Source organism: Mixophyes fleayi, chromosome 6 (assembly GCF_038048845.1).
Source record: "Mixophyes fleayi isolate aMixFle1 chromosome 6, aMixFle1.hap1, whole genome shotgun sequence".
Taxonomy (NCBI): domain Eukaryota; kingdom Metazoa; phylum Chordata; class Amphibia; order Anura; family Limnodynastidae; genus Mixophyes; species Mixophyes fleayi.
Genome location: NC_134407.1, coordinates 220,909,017 through 220,925,762, shown reverse-complemented (window position 1 = coordinate 220,925,762; position 16,746 = coordinate 220,909,017). Strand labels below are relative to the sequence as shown.

Here is a 16,746-nt window from a genome sequence, read left to right as displayed (position 1 = left end):
TTGCTCGGACGGGGGACCCCACGATTCATTCTTTTCTTTTATCTATTTTTAACAGTTTTGACAGTTGCAGGGACCTCCGACCCTATAGGCAGGGACAGTGTAACTGTGATGTGTTTACTAATCTCGCAGCTAGATAAGGACAACACAGGAGAGTTTGCTAAACACGGGAGTGTTTGATATCGCAGCAAATCGCCAGAGATGACCAGCGATTTTGAAGGTCAGCATAAAAATCGCAGCTTAATACATTTGAGAACTTTTGGACTGAAATCGCGGGTTATCACCCACGATTTGCCCAGATTTTAACATGCTGAAAAAAAAATAAAAATTGGACCTTGATACATTTAACCCCTGATGTTTGTGGTTAGATAAAAAATAATGTTTTGCAGGTTTTGGTACATGGTTTCAATCATTGTTGCATTCATTAGAAATATTATTATCTGTTTTGTATTAATATTTATTCCAGTATTGTTGAAATTTTATAAGAAAATATTGAGTAAAGAAATTGAAAAGGACAGTAATATAGGGGAAGAAATTATAGAACTGTATAAACAAATACAACATCATAAAAATGTGTGATAGTTGATGTAACTATCAAATGGGGGAATTGTCAAAGGTATTTTTGAATGGATAATATATTAGCATTAAATATAATTACATTGTATTATCTTATTTTATTTTTACCCTTTTATTTGATGTGGTATTTTTTGTTACTGAAATTAAATTTGTTTGTGTGCTGAAGAGAGATGTGAGCAGCAGTGGACGAGTTAATTATAAGAACAGATGTTCCTAATCAGTTTTGTTGGACAAAAAAATTCTTCACTTCTTAAAAATCCCATCGCAGCCTTGGGACTTCAATGTACTATGAAATGCCTAAATACTACTTCAACCAATTGTAATATGACATTTAAATTGTAACACAGCCCATTGTTAACGGTTTATAAAACCAACTGTTCTGCTTTTAAAAGGCAGAATTTTAAATTTGATATTATCACAGCGCTAGATTTTATTTTGTTAAACCTTTTATTCTTTTTCTTAGTTTTTTGTTGCAGAAATTCAATTATTGCTTTTTTCAGGTATTTATGCTTATTTTGAGCATTTATATATATTTAAAATACAGTTTATCTACATATTTAGAGCATTGCTGCAAGCCTGGAAATTTCTTTTCTCCTAAGTGTATGTGTATTTTATAATGTCCAAGAGTTTTGTAACAGCATTTTCAACACTCAAAGCGTGAAAATGCTTTGAGTGTGTTAAGTTCCAGATGTGCAACAAGCTCTGATTTTCATGTAAAACATTTCCCACAATCCAAACACGAAAATGGCATCTCACCTGTGTGAAGTCTCTGATGTGCAATAAGATATGATTTTCGTGTAAAATATTTTCCACACTCAGAACATAGAAATGGTTTCTCACCTGTGTGAATTCTCTGATGTACAGCAAGATGTGATTTATATGAAAAACATTTCCCACACTCAGAACATGGAAATGGTTTCTCACCTGTGTGAATTCTCTGATGAACAACAAGAACTGATTTTCGTGTAAAACATTTACCACACTCAGAACATGGAAATGGTTTCTCTCCTGTGTGAGTTCTCAGATGTTTGACAAGATCTGATTTTCGTGTAAAACATTTGCCACACTCAGAACAAGGAAATGGCTTCTCACCTGTATGAGTTATCTGATGTTTAACAAGATCTGATTTTTGTGTAAAGCATTTAACACATTGAGAACATGAAAATAGTTTACCTGTGTGGGTTCTTTGATGTCTAACAAACATTGACTGATTTATAAAACATTTACTACATTCAGAACAAGAAAATATTGTACCTGTATGTTCTATTCCATGTGTAAAATTATCTGACTTATCAGGAGAGCATTCCTGATTATTACAAGCATCAGGTGACCTATCTGCACTGTGAAATACTGGATGTATATTTAGGGTAATAGGGTTTTCTCTTGGAGAATTTTGTGTGATGTTATCTTCTATTTTGAAGTCTGGAGATGAAATGATATATCCCTCTGGGGTATTCCTCCTTTCGTGTCTATCTGCTGGAAATGAAATAACTGTATGTAAATTTAGGGAGCAAGTTTTCATACTATCATTGAGTTCAAGAAGTTGTTTAATTTCTATTTGCAAATCAGAAGCACTTAATTACCTTTATGATTTGTGTAACAGATAAAACATTGGCATAAAATATAACACAACTGCATTAGCAAGCACATTGCATAGACCCAGCCACAGTGGACAACTCCAGCCAAAATGCAGACTTTGGTGTGGTGGGTAATATTTCCCAAGCATACATATGGGCCATCCAGAGGTGAACTAACTTAATGGCACACCCAATCCATGCATCTATCTAATCTACACTACTCAAAGTGTTCCATGTTGACACGTAGGTAGCATCTTCACTAGTTTAGCCCTGCAGCCAGATTCCTGATGCTACTTTAGACTGATGCTTGCATTTAGACATGTACTGAGAGGAAAGGAGTGCAGCAAGGTGGAATATAGCAAAGTAGGACATCTCAAAACAGAACAATGAAGGCACCGAGTGGAAGAAAGCATCAGGACAGAGAAGAATGGAGCAAGGCACGGATGGGCAACAGCAGAAAGTGGAAGAAAGCATCAGGACAAAGAAGAATGGAGCAAGGCACGGATGGGCAACAGCAGAAAGTGGAAGAAAGCATAAGAGTAGAGCAGGATAAAGAGACTGATTAGAAGATGAAGAGCATTCAAGCAAAAAGACTGGAGGGGAGCTATTGTGTGCAAGAAATTGGAATTAGTGTGAAGTGTATGTTGTGATATTAGGGTGAAGGCAATCACAAGCTATTTTACTTTAGTATTGTAGTGTTAGTATACTGTGGTAATAACAGGCTAGGTGGCGCTAGCTGGTCACCTCTTCATGCCTTGAAATACAGGATACTCCTCTACAGGATTAAAAACACCTATCTGAAGCCACTTTGAGTCAGGCAGCTGCCCTGTGCTACTACCAAAGCTAGTTTGTACAATGTGGTGGAGAGAATGTATGTAAAGGTCTATGCAAGCAATATGTGAATTACAGCAACTGTAAACATTTTGATATTTTGACCTACAAGTGACACAGCCTCGGTGGAAAATCAGGAGTGCACCTGAGTCTACTTGATAAACTATGGAAGTTGTGAATGAAAACACTTGTTATGAAGTGTGGCTTAAACAAAATGATGCTAGATGTAGGAAACCCCATCAATTCACAGAAACAGATGTAAATCTTCCAAACCCTGTGGTGGTTTCCATCCAAAATCAACTTTCTACCCTTAATCATGGTCTGGATCACACTGTCAGAGGAAGTCTTGGCTTTTACAATCATGTCCTCAACAGCCACACCGTTAAAGCCAGCAAAGATAACCTCTGGTGGAGGAAGGGGGCCATGACTTAACAAGTCTAGCTTTAGAGAGCAGGCCTTCTGCCATGCTTAGTATGCCAGGGTACCAATATCTCCTGAGCCAGTCCAGTGCAATGAGAATCACTCAAGCGCCTTTTCTCTCTACCCGTTTTAGCATAATGGAAGCATCTCTAACAGCGGGAACAAGTAGATCAGATGCAAGTTCCAAGGAACCGACATGACGTCTATAAGAAACACCTGCAGATCCCTTGTTTTGGAGCAGAAAAATGCCATCTTATGGTTCAAACAAGAAACCATCATGTCGATGTTTGTTTGACATCACCTGACCACCAGTTAATGGAATACATCCGGGTGAAGAGACCATTACCTGGGAAAAAGGGCCTCCCTGCTGAGAAATTCAATTTCCCAGTTCTCTACCCCTAGGATGTAGACTGCTGAAATGCCCAGAATATTGTGATCCACCCAAAACAACGGAAAATTCTGGCGGTCTCTCTTATTATCAGGGCACTCTTGGCAGTGTCAAAGAATTGTCTGATTGAACCTTTATGGCCCTTCATCATAAGAACTGCTGTCTTGTGGCTAGAGCGGTGAAGACCACTCTGAGTTCCAGAATATTGGAGTCCAAGCTCCCGACCAAAGACCTTTGGAACCTGTGAAGCACAACTGCCCCCCAACTACGCTGACAGGCGTCTGTGGTCATTAATGTCCATTCCCAGATGGCTGTTGTTCCTCAGCAACAAGTGGTCCAAGACTCACACCTCCACAGCCAGTCTGAAGGATGGCCCGATCAAGAAATTGTGCGACTTTGGAAATCAACTTGATCTGGAATGTCCTCATGTGGAACTGGGCAAACTGTATGAAAGTCCTAGGAAACATTGCTTCTACCTTTGAGGCAGGCAAACTGACACTTGCCTGCGAGCTAACAGAGACTTCTATAGTCCCTGTAGGGAGAGGATCTTGTCCTCTGGTAAGAACACCAATTGCGGACAGGTGTCAAACGGAAGGTCCAAGAAGATCATCCATTGGGAAGGGGTCAGGTTGGATTTCTTGTAGTTTATTATCCAATAATGAGTCTCTAAAACCTGGTCCGTCTCCGGAATATGGGACTGAAGCAGACAAGCAGATCGTTTAGGTATAATATGACGTTACAATCAGGACAAGATTTGAGTAAAATCCCAAACCTTTTTGCTTCCTAGAAAGGGAATAACTACTCCTGCTGAACTAAAGGTCTAAATGGCTTCTCTTAAGGCAACACATTTTGCCCTGTCTCCAGAAACACCAGTGGAGAAAAAGTGCCTGGGTGGGGATGCCTGGATATCTATCATGCATACCCAGATTACTATGCCTCTAACAAAGGCATCTGCAGGGAATTTTAAAGACTGCTACTGGAAGAGAGCAGACGGACTCCCATCACAGGAGTTCCCAAGCAGACAGTCTGCCCATCATGCTGACTGCTTGTCAGAGGTCTTGGAAGCTGGATGTCTAGTTGTCTAAGCCTGTCTACCTATTTTTAACTCCCTCCCTGTGTCGAAAGTAGGGAAACCTAGGGTCCTTGAACCTAGGAGCACTAACAGTATGGAAATTAGTGAAGAGAATAACTAAAGGAACTCTTTCCCCCTTTGACCTGGGCAATAATTGTATCCAGTTTGGGACAAAACAGGGCATCGCCAGAGTATGGAAGAACCTCCAGGGTCCTCCTGGATTCTGCGTCTGCCTCCTAGGTCTGAAGCCAGAGGGCACAATGTGACCCAACTGCTGAGATTGAAATTATAACCCCAATGAGTCCCATATCAACGGAGGCTTCACCAAGAATTTAGATAGACCTTCCAGACATGTTTTACCAGGGAAAACAAATTTGATCTAGATCTGTCAGATTCCAGGTCTCCAGCAACTGTTCTACCCCATCTAACTACCTCCTTATTTACTGACAAAAGCTGACGTTAATCTGGGTCTAGGTGAGGCTCCCATCGCTGCGTAAACAGTTTTAAGGGTGGCCTTCATTTTCCTGTCCACGCTTTCCCATGAGGTAGCAATGTTCTGAATAGTGGATGCCTTGGAGAGGCAATCTATTGAAGCATCCACCTTGGGCAGGAATTACCATTTTCTCACATCATCACTACGGAGAGATGAACTGTAATCTGTGGGAGACCTGAAACTTAGTGTGGCCGCGTCCCCCTCTTCTCCCACCTTGTCATGATGGCTGCTGTAGCATCAAATGGGTTAATAACCGCAGCAGTATATGGACAGGGTATTGTTGCGGGCTAAGCTGTCCACTGATTAGAGAGGAGCGAAGAAGTGAGGTAGTGCCCTGAATGGGGGCTGGGAGTTTGTTTGTTTTTTCAGATTCTTTAGGCTGACAATTAAAGTGTACATATGTTTAAAGTCTGAGTTACCAGGTGGAGTCCCTTTATTATGCACCAAAACACGAATTACTGGAAAAACTTACTACCAGAGATCATTCCTCATTACAACACACATATTGAGAACCAAACATTTAGGTATTACAGAGGGAAGATGATGGGTAATGTCACATGTCGTTGTGCACAGGGAGGATCATGGGTAATGTCACACTGTTCTCATGCCTTTGGTCAGTATTGGAATCACTATGGCGACATCCCTTGTACTGACACATGAGAATCACCTGAGTGTGATGAGGCTGGTCAGGTCTCTTGGTTGGTAGCACAATTATATGATGTGAGGAGGAGAACAGGAGTCTAATAGGGGCTGATGGCTTCTGATGTATGAGAAACACCAGAGAGTGTGGGGAGGAGACTGGTCAGATCTCTGGGCTGGTAGCACAATGATATAATGTGAGGAGGAGAACAAGAGTCTAAAAGGGGCTGCTGGATCCTCACTCCCCCATTTGCCAGATACTTTTTCCACATTTGTTTGTACTGACAAGGAGAATATGTGACTATGTAATAAGTGTTTATTACTGACCTGTGCTGATATCTGTAGGGATTTCCTCCTCCTTACACTGCTGATCACCCCTCACATACGTCTCTTCTTCTCCCTCAATAACTTCTATCTTATCACTCAGATTGTAACTCTAAATAACCCAGAAAACAATAAAATAACACTTTAATGATGCCTGATTTCATTATTGAGATTTAACAAAAGAATATTAGTCATAACACATACATTGCTTATCTAGAGATCATATAGTGAAAAGTCACATTGGTATTTAGAGAGAGCCTAAATCCCATCTACCTGATACTCCTGTGGGATATTGTGATTTTCCGCCTTACAATCCTGTGAATAAAGAGGACAGGGACATCCCTCTTGGGTATTTCTATTAGTGGGTCCATCTGTAAGAGACACAGTGATTGTTACTTTGTTTATATGTGATTATCAGATGATGTGTATCTAGGTGACCTCAAAATTGTTCTCTCTTTTACAACAAATGAAAGTCTTCTTACTCTGTGATGTGATGGTCTGGTGATTCTCCATCATCACGACCCCATACAGACCTTTGTGTCCTTCTAAATACTCCCACTCCCCCATGGACAAATAGACAGCAACATCCTGACACCTCATAGTAATCTGAAATACACAATTATTTAGCTATCAATTAGACACAGCCCCTGGTGTTACTGTATAATGTCCCATTCCCAGCAGTCACCTCTCCAGTCAGCAGCTGAATGATCTTGTTGGCGAGTTCCAGGATCTTCTGGTCATTGTCTCTCTCATGTATCACTGAGTGAGGTGGAGGCACCGTGATGGGTCTCTGGGTCCTGCTCAATCCTCCTGACACACTGGAATGGCTACTGGGTGTCACACACTCATCAGATGTCTTCTTCACTATTGTGTAATTCTGTGTAATGAGTGAGACATCAATAAAAATGGAAATGCAAAAAAAAAAATCCCAGCGTGGGTGACATTTTTGGGACTTACACTTTTATCTGAGACAGAGCATATAATACAATAGAGAGAAAACAGACAACTTGTGAGTCAGGGGTCTTTAGGAAGAAGATTAAAGATTAAATCACCTGCCTGAGACTTGATGGCACCAGGGCAGAAGAGGAGGTTGAGTCTCCCTCCCCCTAGAAGCTCGTGCACACTCCCCCATTCCACTAGTAACAGTGTTAAAACCCCTTAAGACTAATTGACGTGCTAGCTGCATGATTCAGTCTGTATTGTTTAAAGAGACGGGATCACCTCCTGCTAAATGTGTGCCAAAAAACTGTATAACAAGCGCTGTAATGTGCATGTAAAGTGTGTATTCCATCTGTATTGTTGGTGATCACACCTAACTGGTGTGTAAATGGTCCTTAGAAAGGACTCTTTAACTGGAATAAACTATCACTTTCAAGAACCGATCGTGCCTTACTGTATCCTGTTACCAAGAGATAAGTCAACAATCAAATCTATTCCCCGGAAGTCCTGTGTTATTTAATTAATTGTGGCAATGTTCAGCCTGCTACCCAGCAGTCCTGATCCATAGTAAGTGGTCAAGAGGAACCAGTCAGTCTGAGATATACTTAGAAGGCAACATCGTTGCACATTTTTATAAAGAAACATAAAATGAACCAGATACTATAAAGATTGTAATATAATTGTCTCTATAGAGGTCTCACAGAAGCTACCGGCCACAGATAATACTGCCAGCAACATCCAACTGTACACTCCTTATATACAAAACAGTTACAGGATGCATCTCAAAGACCAGAATCACAAGGGGTTGAGCCTCTCCCAGAACCTCTCACTTCCCCAGTCAGCTCCCTGCATTATTAAGAGATAAGACATTGCTGTGACTTTCCCAGAGTCCCTCGCCTCTCCAATCAGGTTCCTGTTTTATTAATAGTGATAAGAGTGATATAACTGCAGAATTCCCAGAATCCCTCACCTCTCCAATCAGCAGGTATATGATCTCCAGGTTCAGATTTAATATCATCTCCGTCATGTGACTCCTGTCCTTGTCCATCCTCAGTAACTTGCACAGGACTCGTCTCACACTTGGGTAACTTCTAATAAAAACTCTCTGGTTCCTCCCAGCTCAGCTATTTAAGAATAAATATATTAAACATCACAGAGTACACATGTAACACTCAATTATGAAGCGCTGAATGACCAGACTGTGTCTCTGAAGTTTCTCTGATCCAGCTTCACAACACCCCTCAGAATCCTTCACCAGAACATTGCTTAAAGGTAAACCAATTGTTCTATTATGGCCAGGATTTTGGTTCCTCCCAAACACCAATTTGGTGCCTAGAAATACGTAGAAATGTTTCCTGTCCACTGATTCCTGGGCAGAGGTGGCAGCATGATGACACAAGGAATAGCGTTATTACACAGTGCTGAGACCTTGGGCTCAGTTCTGAACAGTGGTGCTGTGTGGTTAGTGCGTTCTCAATGTGTGTGTCTGTGGGTACCAGCCCAGGTACACCAGCAATGGAATACACTAGCAGCGTCAGTTACCCAGAAGGAACCTGGTTCTGGATTCAGGTAAGGAGTCCAGTGGTGGCAGCATTTGTAAGCCCCTCCTACACCGGTTAGAGGGCGCCTTTGGGATAACAAAAGGGAACGGTGGCAAAGTAAGCCCAGCCGTTTCCCAGCGACAACAGACAGGGTGGCATAGGCGGTCCATCCTGTCGCAGGCAGCTGCTGTTGGATTGAACCTAGAGCCACACTATATTGTAAGCATTTTCCAATTCCTGCAATCTGAATAATTCTTCTTTCTTGCCTGTAATAGTGTATTGAATACCTGTTCTGAGACTCTCTTTCTCCTGAGTAACTTTGCTCACTCTCCAAGCCAGCCTGTCTGGATCTGGATGAAAAACTAGGTCTTGGTGTAGTAGATCAGTCCAAAGAGGCTTTCACCAAGGCTGTTCCCAGCCTGAATGGAACAATTGTTATTACTTCTGCCCTTTCTTTTCAAAATGTCTTAGCATGCAAGTGATAAGTGGAAATGGAGAAAAAAATACCCCAGATGGAATGTCCATGGAACCATCAGATGATCTTGTGACCGGGTCCCCCTTACCAAGATGACTGATGGAGCATAGAATGGGTTAATACCTGATGTCGCTGTGCCGAATGGGTTAAACCTCAGCACTAATGGATTAAAGGGTATATTTATTAATTTTAATGTAAACATTTAATGTATGGGTGCTGTGGCGCTGGTTAGTAACCGGCGCGCAGCGCCAGAAAGGACCAAGTCCCTGCACTTGGAGTATAAATGTATTTATTTTCATACTCATGTATTGATTTCTGATGCAATAGCTATTTGTTGGAGAAAACTTGTTTTTGTAACTTTTCAAAAGAAAGTCCCCCGTGCTAATTAGACCTTTTGATTTGTGAGTGTCCAACACATCCTATAGCCTGTAGACACAGGACGGGGTAATCAGACATGCTGCTATCTCCTTAATACAGGATGCATGTAATATAGGAAACGTAAGACCAAAGTTTAGGAAATCACGGATTCATGTATATTTTGTTAAAGCTTAAATTGCATTAGCTCCAAGGTCAGAGGATATATTACATCCTAATGGTAATTAGTGCTTGTAATTTATCAGACGTTGCGGTGCCAGCTGGGGCAGGGGCTGGGTTAACCCCTGCCAACATGAATGTCAGAATGTGTATAAAAAGAACACTGTTTGACCAATAAATGTATCAATCCATCTGTAACTTCTGGAAGCACCACAAACTGGCATGTGTGACTGTCCTTATAAGGACGGCTTGAGCTAATAAACGTCACTGCTTCAAGATCCCAATCTAATCCGTTATCTGGCTATTCTGAGGTTGGGACTTCAGGTTCCTCTCTACCCAGGACATGATGTTTTTAACTTCCACTATCAAGATTTGGCTTCTGATACCTCACTGTCAATTTAGAAAGGCTATCACTGTCCTGCGGTCAGAGAAAATTTTGAGATACTTCCCTCTTAGATGAAGATAGAAATGTTGAAATGCTTTCCACATTGCTCTCATTTTCAAAACATTTATACGAAGACCTTTCTCGTTCAGTGACCATTTGCCTTGCGCTAGTTGACCCTGAAAGCAAGCTCCCCAGCTTGTACTATTGGCATCTGTTGCATTATCCCCTCCAGCTCCAAAAGCGATACTCATTTTGTCACTTTGAGCTGAGAAACTGTCTGGTTGCCTTTGAGGGGTGATTACATTGTTCAGAGAAGTCATTCTATCATTCCAGTTCCACCTGGAGCGCTATATTCCTATCGGATGACTCCTATGGTGGATAAAAAATGTCCCCAACAACCGAAGTCCCATTCTTGACACTTGGGCTAGATTTACTAAGCTGCGGGTTTGAAAAAGTGGGGATGTTGCCTATAGCAACCAATCAGATTCTAGTTTTCATTTTGTAGAAAGTATTAAATAAATGAAAGCTAGAATCTGATTGGTTGCTATAGGCAACATCCCCACTTTTTCAAACCCGCAGCTTAGTAAATCTAGCCCTTGATGTTGCTTTTGGGACTGGTTCTTTAAACACCTCTACTGTGGCAGTGATATTTTGTCCTCTATGGTCTGTATCAGAACCCCAAGGAACTGTATCTGTTCTGATGGGATCAAATGACTTTTTTCTTTCTCCAACACCCTCCAGCCACATTGTTACATCCCTATCTTGACTTCTTGTTTCTTCAATTCTGCCACCAGAATGACTACCACCTCTACACACCCCTCATTATTGGTCACCTACATGCAGAGTGCTCATCTGTAATAAATCCATTAATACTGGCCTTGGCAAAATAAAAAAAAACCCTTGTAGACGCTGCAAAGCGAGCGTTTAGCGGCACCAGTCCTATTTATACCATGGGGATATCCCACAGCTTGAGTTCAAGCCAGGGAAATCCCCATGTAATAAATAGGACCAGTGTCACTAACAGCTCACTAGGCGTCGGAGCTCTTAGGAGCTAGTTTTCCAGTGTCTATCAGTGTTTTTAATTTTTCAAACAATCCATGGATGTAGGTGAGCAATAAATAGGGTAAATGAGGGTTGTGTAGGGGTGTTTTTATTTCAATTGAAATACTTTACAATTTTGTGTGTATTTGATTTACATTTTGCCTTGGTGCACTACAGGTCCCAGCTGCCCCAAGAGCCCAGCATGCCCAGGCAACCACACACACTTTTGCCCTCAGCTTCTCTCACACACACCCTGTCACCATCTCTTTCTATCCCATGCCCCCTTATCTTCAGATTATTCCCCAGTGTGCCCCACACTGCCCCCTCATTACCCCAGTGTGCCCCACACTGCCCCTCATTACCCCAGTGTGCCCCCACACTGCCCCTCATTACACCAGTGTGCCCCTCATTACCCCAGTGTGCCCCACACTGCCCCTCCTTACCCATGTGCCTCACACTGCCCCTCATTACCCCAGTGTTCCCCACACTGCCCCCTCATTACCCCAGTGTGCCCCACATTACCCCAGTGTGCCCCACATTGCCCTTCATTACCCCAGTGTGTCCCACATTGCCCCTCATTACCCCAGTGTGCCCCACACTGCCCCTCATTACTCCAGTGTGCCCCACACTGCCCCTGCTCCTCACCTGATCACCCCCCAGTGTACCCCACACTGCCCCTGCTCCTCACCTGATCACCCCCCAGTGTGCCCCACACTGCCCCTGCTCCTCACCTGATCACCCCCCAGTGTACCCCACACTGCCCCTGCTCCTCACCTGATCACCCCCTAGTGTGCCCCACACTGCCCCCTCATTACCCCAGTGTGCCCCACACTGCCCCCTCATTACCCCAGTGTGCCCCACACTGCCCCCTCATTACCCCAGTGTGCCCCACACTGCCTCCTCATTACCCCAGTGTGCCCCACATGCCCCTCATTACCCCAGTGTGCCCCACATTGCCCCTCATTACCCCAGTGTGCCCCACATTGCCCCTCATTACCCCAGTGTGTCCCACATTGCCCCTCATTACCCCAGTGTGCCCCACACTGCCCCTCATTACCCCACACTGCCCCTCATTACTCCAGTGTGCCCCACACTGCCCCTCATTACCCCAGTGTGCCCCACACTGCCCCTCATTACCCCAGTGTGCCCCACACTGCCCCCTCATTACCCCAGTGTGCCCCACACTGCCCCTCATTACCCCACACTGCCCCTCATTACTCCAGTGTGCCCCACACTGCCCCTCATTACCCCAGTGTGCCCCACACTGCCCCTCATTACTCCAGTGTGCCCCACACTGCCCCTCATTACCCCAGTGTGCCCCACACTGCCCCCTCATTACCCCAGTGTGCCCCACACTGCCCCTCATTACCCCAGTGTGCCCCACACTGCCCCCTCATTACCCCAGTGTGCCCCACACTGCCCCTCATTTCCCCAGTGTGCCCCTCATTACCCCAGTGTGCCCCACACTGCCCCCTCATTACCCCAGTGTGCCCCACACTGCCCCCTCATTACCCCAGTGTGCCCCACACTGCCCCCTCATTACCCCAGTGTGCCCCACACTGCCCCTCATTACCCCAGTGTGCCCCACACTGCCCCTCATTACCCCAGTGTGCCCCACACTGCCCCTCATTACCCCACACTGCCCCTCATTACCCCAGTGTGCCCCACACTGCCCCTCATTACCCCAGTGTGCCCCACACTGCCCCCTCATTACCCCAGTGTGCCCCACACTGCCCCTCATTACCCCAGTGTACCCCACACTGCCCCCTCATTACCCCAGTGTGCCCCACACTGCCCCTCATTACCCCAGTGTGCCCCACACTGCCCCTCATTACTCCAGTGTGCCCCCACACTGCCCCCTCATTACCCCAGTGTGCCCCACACTGCCCCTCATTACCCCAGTGTGCCCCACACTGCCCCTCATTACCCCAGTGTGCCCCACATGCCCCCTCATTACCCCAGTCTGCTCCTCACCTGATCACCCCCCAGGGCTGCACCTACAGCAATGCAGCAGCCCGTCCTGTACAGAGCACAATGGGACTGCAGGAGTCACATGACCCGGTGATGTCATCATGACGTCTGACGGGATCTAACCCCTCTCACATCACCGGTGTCTGCCATGTAGCGGCGGCCGCTGTATCACAGTAAAGGGGATATTACCTGAGACATAAATACGTCCCAGAATGTAACGTTACATTGTGTATACAGGGATCTGTCAGATCACTTATCGGGACCAAACACTGGGGGAAACACGTGTATACTTAATGTATAACACCATATGTCCCCGTTTATAAGGGCGGCGGCCATGTTTTTGTAGAAAAGAGAATTTACGTTACATATTCTTATTTGTGTAGGAAAATACAATAGATGGCTTCAAAATAGCAGAAACTATTTGTTACTGGTAGAATGTGATCACCGGAGTAAAACCGGCATTGATGTAACTGTCCTCGGCTGAGATCAGCGGCGGCCATTTTGTCATAGTCTCCTATACACAACATTCATATCAAGTAACTGCGGGGAGACTGGTCAGAGGTAATGTATTATATAATATTATTATTATATAGAGGAGAGGGGACTGTACAGTGATATATGGGAGTAATAACTCCCAGCACACACTGATATGGGGATTATTATTATTATATAGAGGAGAGGGGACTGTACAGTGATATATGGGGAGTAATAACTCCCAGCACACACTGATATGGGGGATTATTATTATTATATAAAGGAGAGGGGTCTGTACAGTGATATATGGGGAGTAATAACTCCCAGCACTCACTGATATGGGGGATTATTATTATTATATAGAGGAGAGGGGACTGTACAGTGATATATGGAGAGTAATAACTCCCAGCACACACTGATATGGGGGATTATTATTATTATATAGAGGAGAGGGGTCTGTACAGTGATATATGGGGAGTAATAACTCCCAGCACACACTGATATGGGGGATTATTATTATTATATAGAGGAGAGGGGTCTGTACAGTGATATATGGGGAGTAATAACTCCCAGCACACACTGATATGGGGGATTATTATTATTATATAGAGGAGAGGGGTCTGTACAGTGATATATGGGGAGTAATAACTCCCAGCACACACTGATATGGGGGATTATTATTATTATATAGAGGAGAGGGGACTGTGCAGTGATATGTGGGAGTAATAACTCCCAGCACACACTGATATGGGGGATTATTATTATTATTATTATTATTATTATTATTATTATTATTATTATTATTATTATATAGAGGAGAGGGGTCTGTACAGTGATATATGTGGAGTAATAACTCCCAGCACACAGGGATATGGGGTATTATTATTATTATATAGAGGAGAGGGGACTGTACAGTGATATATGGGGAGTAATAACTCCCAGCACACACTGATATGGGGGCTTATTATTATTATATAGAGGAGAGGGGACTGTACAGTGATATATGGGGAGTAATAACTCCCAGCACACACTGATATGGGGGATTATTATTATATAGAGGAGAGGGGGCTGTACAGTGATATATTGGGAGTAATAACTCCCAGCACACACTGATATGGGGGATTATTATTATTATTATTATTATTATTATATAGAGGAGAGGGGACTGTACAGTGATATATGGGGAGTAATAACTCCCAGCACACACTGATATGGGGGATTATTATTAGTATATAGAGGGGACTGTACAGATATATGGGGAGTAATAACTCCCAGCACACACTGATTATTATTATTATATAGAGGAAAGGGCCCTGTACAGTGATATATGGGAAGTAATAAGTCATGTTTTAGCACACACTGTTTACGGTTTGAACATCTGACACGGAGATTGCTGTAGTGTGTTACAGGTGAGGGACTGACAACAAAGTAATTAACAATGTCTAGCACAGTATGTTGATGATGGCTTTGATAACAACCCTACTGCACGTGTGATATGCTCTGGACATCTCTAGGTCAGTCATTCCCACCTATGGATAAGAAAGATATCTATTAAAGGGGGGTGTTACATGAAAGACGTATTTGTAGGGCACTCTAGTCTGCCCCCATGGTGTGTGGGCTCATTATATGCTGTGGAGACATAGAACTGCTTTGCTGAGTTTTCCTCTATGTCAGTTTTCAAAGAATTACACTTTTTTCTCTATGACGTGTGACCAGACTACTTTCAGCAATGTTTCTATACGCTGATAATACATAGAATAGAGTATTCCCGAAAATATCATATAAATCCCCAATTCAGACATTTGTTACAGATTTGAAATAGAGCACAACGTACCAAATGGTTGTCTGGAGGACAAGTCTCCAGGACAGAAGAGGACAGTTTGTGTAACCTTAAGCAACTCAGCATTGTGTGAAGGTCTCTGATGAGTCTTATGAAGCTGGATCAGAGAGTCTTCAGAGAAGCACTGACCAGGCCTGTAGGGCTTATGGAAAGGAGATGGACTTTATGGTCAATCTGTATTTCATATCTGATGATGTTTATTATTATTATATGTACTTCTAGGCGATTGATCTGTGAGGAGTCAGAGAGTCTTTGAAAATGGAGAAGAACAGGAGTGAGAGGATATTAAATCTCACCCTGGAGATCATCTACCTGCTAACTGGAGAGGTGAGGGGTTCTGGGAATGTCACAGTGACATCGCTCTTATCTCTAATAATAAAACATGAACCTGAGGGAGAGGTGACCTTGGAGAAACACAAGGACACATTTCTCAACCACTTTGTATATCAGGAGTGTGCAATTGGATGTACCCAGAAATTTTATTTGTGGCCCTTAACTTCCTATAGAAACAATTATATTATAATATTTGTCATCTAGCTTATTCTGTGTTTCTTTACCTACCTGTGGCCGACTCCCATATGCAATGTCTTCGCTCACCTGCCATCTTCTGTGAGCCGGGTTATCTTAATGGTCTGTTCTTCCAAACCGTACATCCACATCATGCTGCTGGTTGCACTACACCTACTAGAGAAGGTGATTCATTTGTGAGGGCCGCCATATATGGAGGACTCGGTGAAGATAGCGATAGCTGCTAGAGAGATATGTGCTATACACTCCACCTTTCTGTTTATATGAAACAGTTACATATAGGATATGGGCTGTATCTGTAAAATAGACTGTATTCAAAGGGTGGATTTGTCACTTTTTTAATTGACATCTCTCTCAATACACAGGATTATACAATAGTGAAGAAGACATCTGGTGAGTGTGAGACAACCAGCAGCCGTCCCTGTGTGTCAGGAGGATTGAGCAGGACCCAGAGCCCCATCACGGTGCCTCCACCTCACTCACTGATACATGAGAGAGACAATGACCTGAGGATTCTAGAACTCACCAACAAGATCATTCAGCTGCTGACTGGAGAGGTGACTGCTGGGAATGGGACATTATACAGTAACACCAGGGGATGTGTCTGGGTGATGACTGTATCATTGTGTGTGTCAGGGTCCTATAAGGTGTCAGGATGTCACTGTCTATTTCTCCATGCAGGGGGTGGAGTATTTAGAAGG

The 16,746-nt window shown here is 43.5% G+C and overlaps 2 protein-coding genes across 3 annotated transcripts in view; one reads left to right on the top strand and one right to left on the bottom strand.

Annotated features, from left to right (window-relative positions):
• Positions 1-41: 41 nt before the first annotated feature.
• Positions 42-13,429, bottom strand: LOC142159923 (gastrula zinc finger protein XlCGF66.1-like). The gene is made up of 7 exons (XM_075214804.1): positions 13,207-13,429; positions 8,227-8,380; positions 7,003-7,194; positions 6,800-6,923; positions 6,591-6,688; positions 6,321-6,429; positions 42-2,049 (listed from the first exon to the last, which is right to left on the bottom strand). The coding sequence occupies exons 2-7, from the start codon at positions 8,302-8,304 to the stop codon at positions 1,283-1,285; spliced, it is 1,368 nt and encodes a 455-aa protein (XP_075070905.1). The 5' UTR covers positions 8,305-8,380; positions 13,207-13,429; the 3' UTR covers positions 42-1,282.
• A 22-nt stretch (positions 13,430-13,451) lies between these two features.
• LOC142159934 (gastrula zinc finger protein XlCGF66.1-like) overlaps positions 13,452-16,746 on the top strand; it is a 112,617-nt gene continuing 109,322 nt past the window's right edge. For both annotated transcript variants that reach the window (XM_075214830.1, XM_075214825.1), the window contains exons 1-3: positions 13,452-13,764; positions 15,740-15,844; positions 16,411-16,602. In XM_075214830.1, the coding sequence (XP_075070931.1) occupies positions 15,776-15,844; positions 16,411-16,602 (261 nt within the window). In that variant the 5' untranslated portion in view covers positions 13,452-13,764; positions 15,740-15,775. The remainder of the gene's footprint in view (positions 13,765-15,739; positions 15,845-16,410; positions 16,603-16,746) is intronic.

Coding starts and splice junctions, on each gene's coding strand:
- LOC142159923 (XM_075214804.1), bottom strand. CDS start 8,304: ATGGACAAGGACAGGAGTCACATGACGGAGATGATATTAAATCTGAAC. Junction 7,195..8,226: donor TATACCTGCTGATTGGAGAG/GTGAGGGATTCT, acceptor CTCATTACACAG/AATTACACAATAGTGAAGAA. Junction 6,430..6,590: donor ATATCCCACAGGAGTATCAG/GTAGATGGGATT, acceptor TGGGTTATTTAG/AGTTACAATCTGAGTGATAA.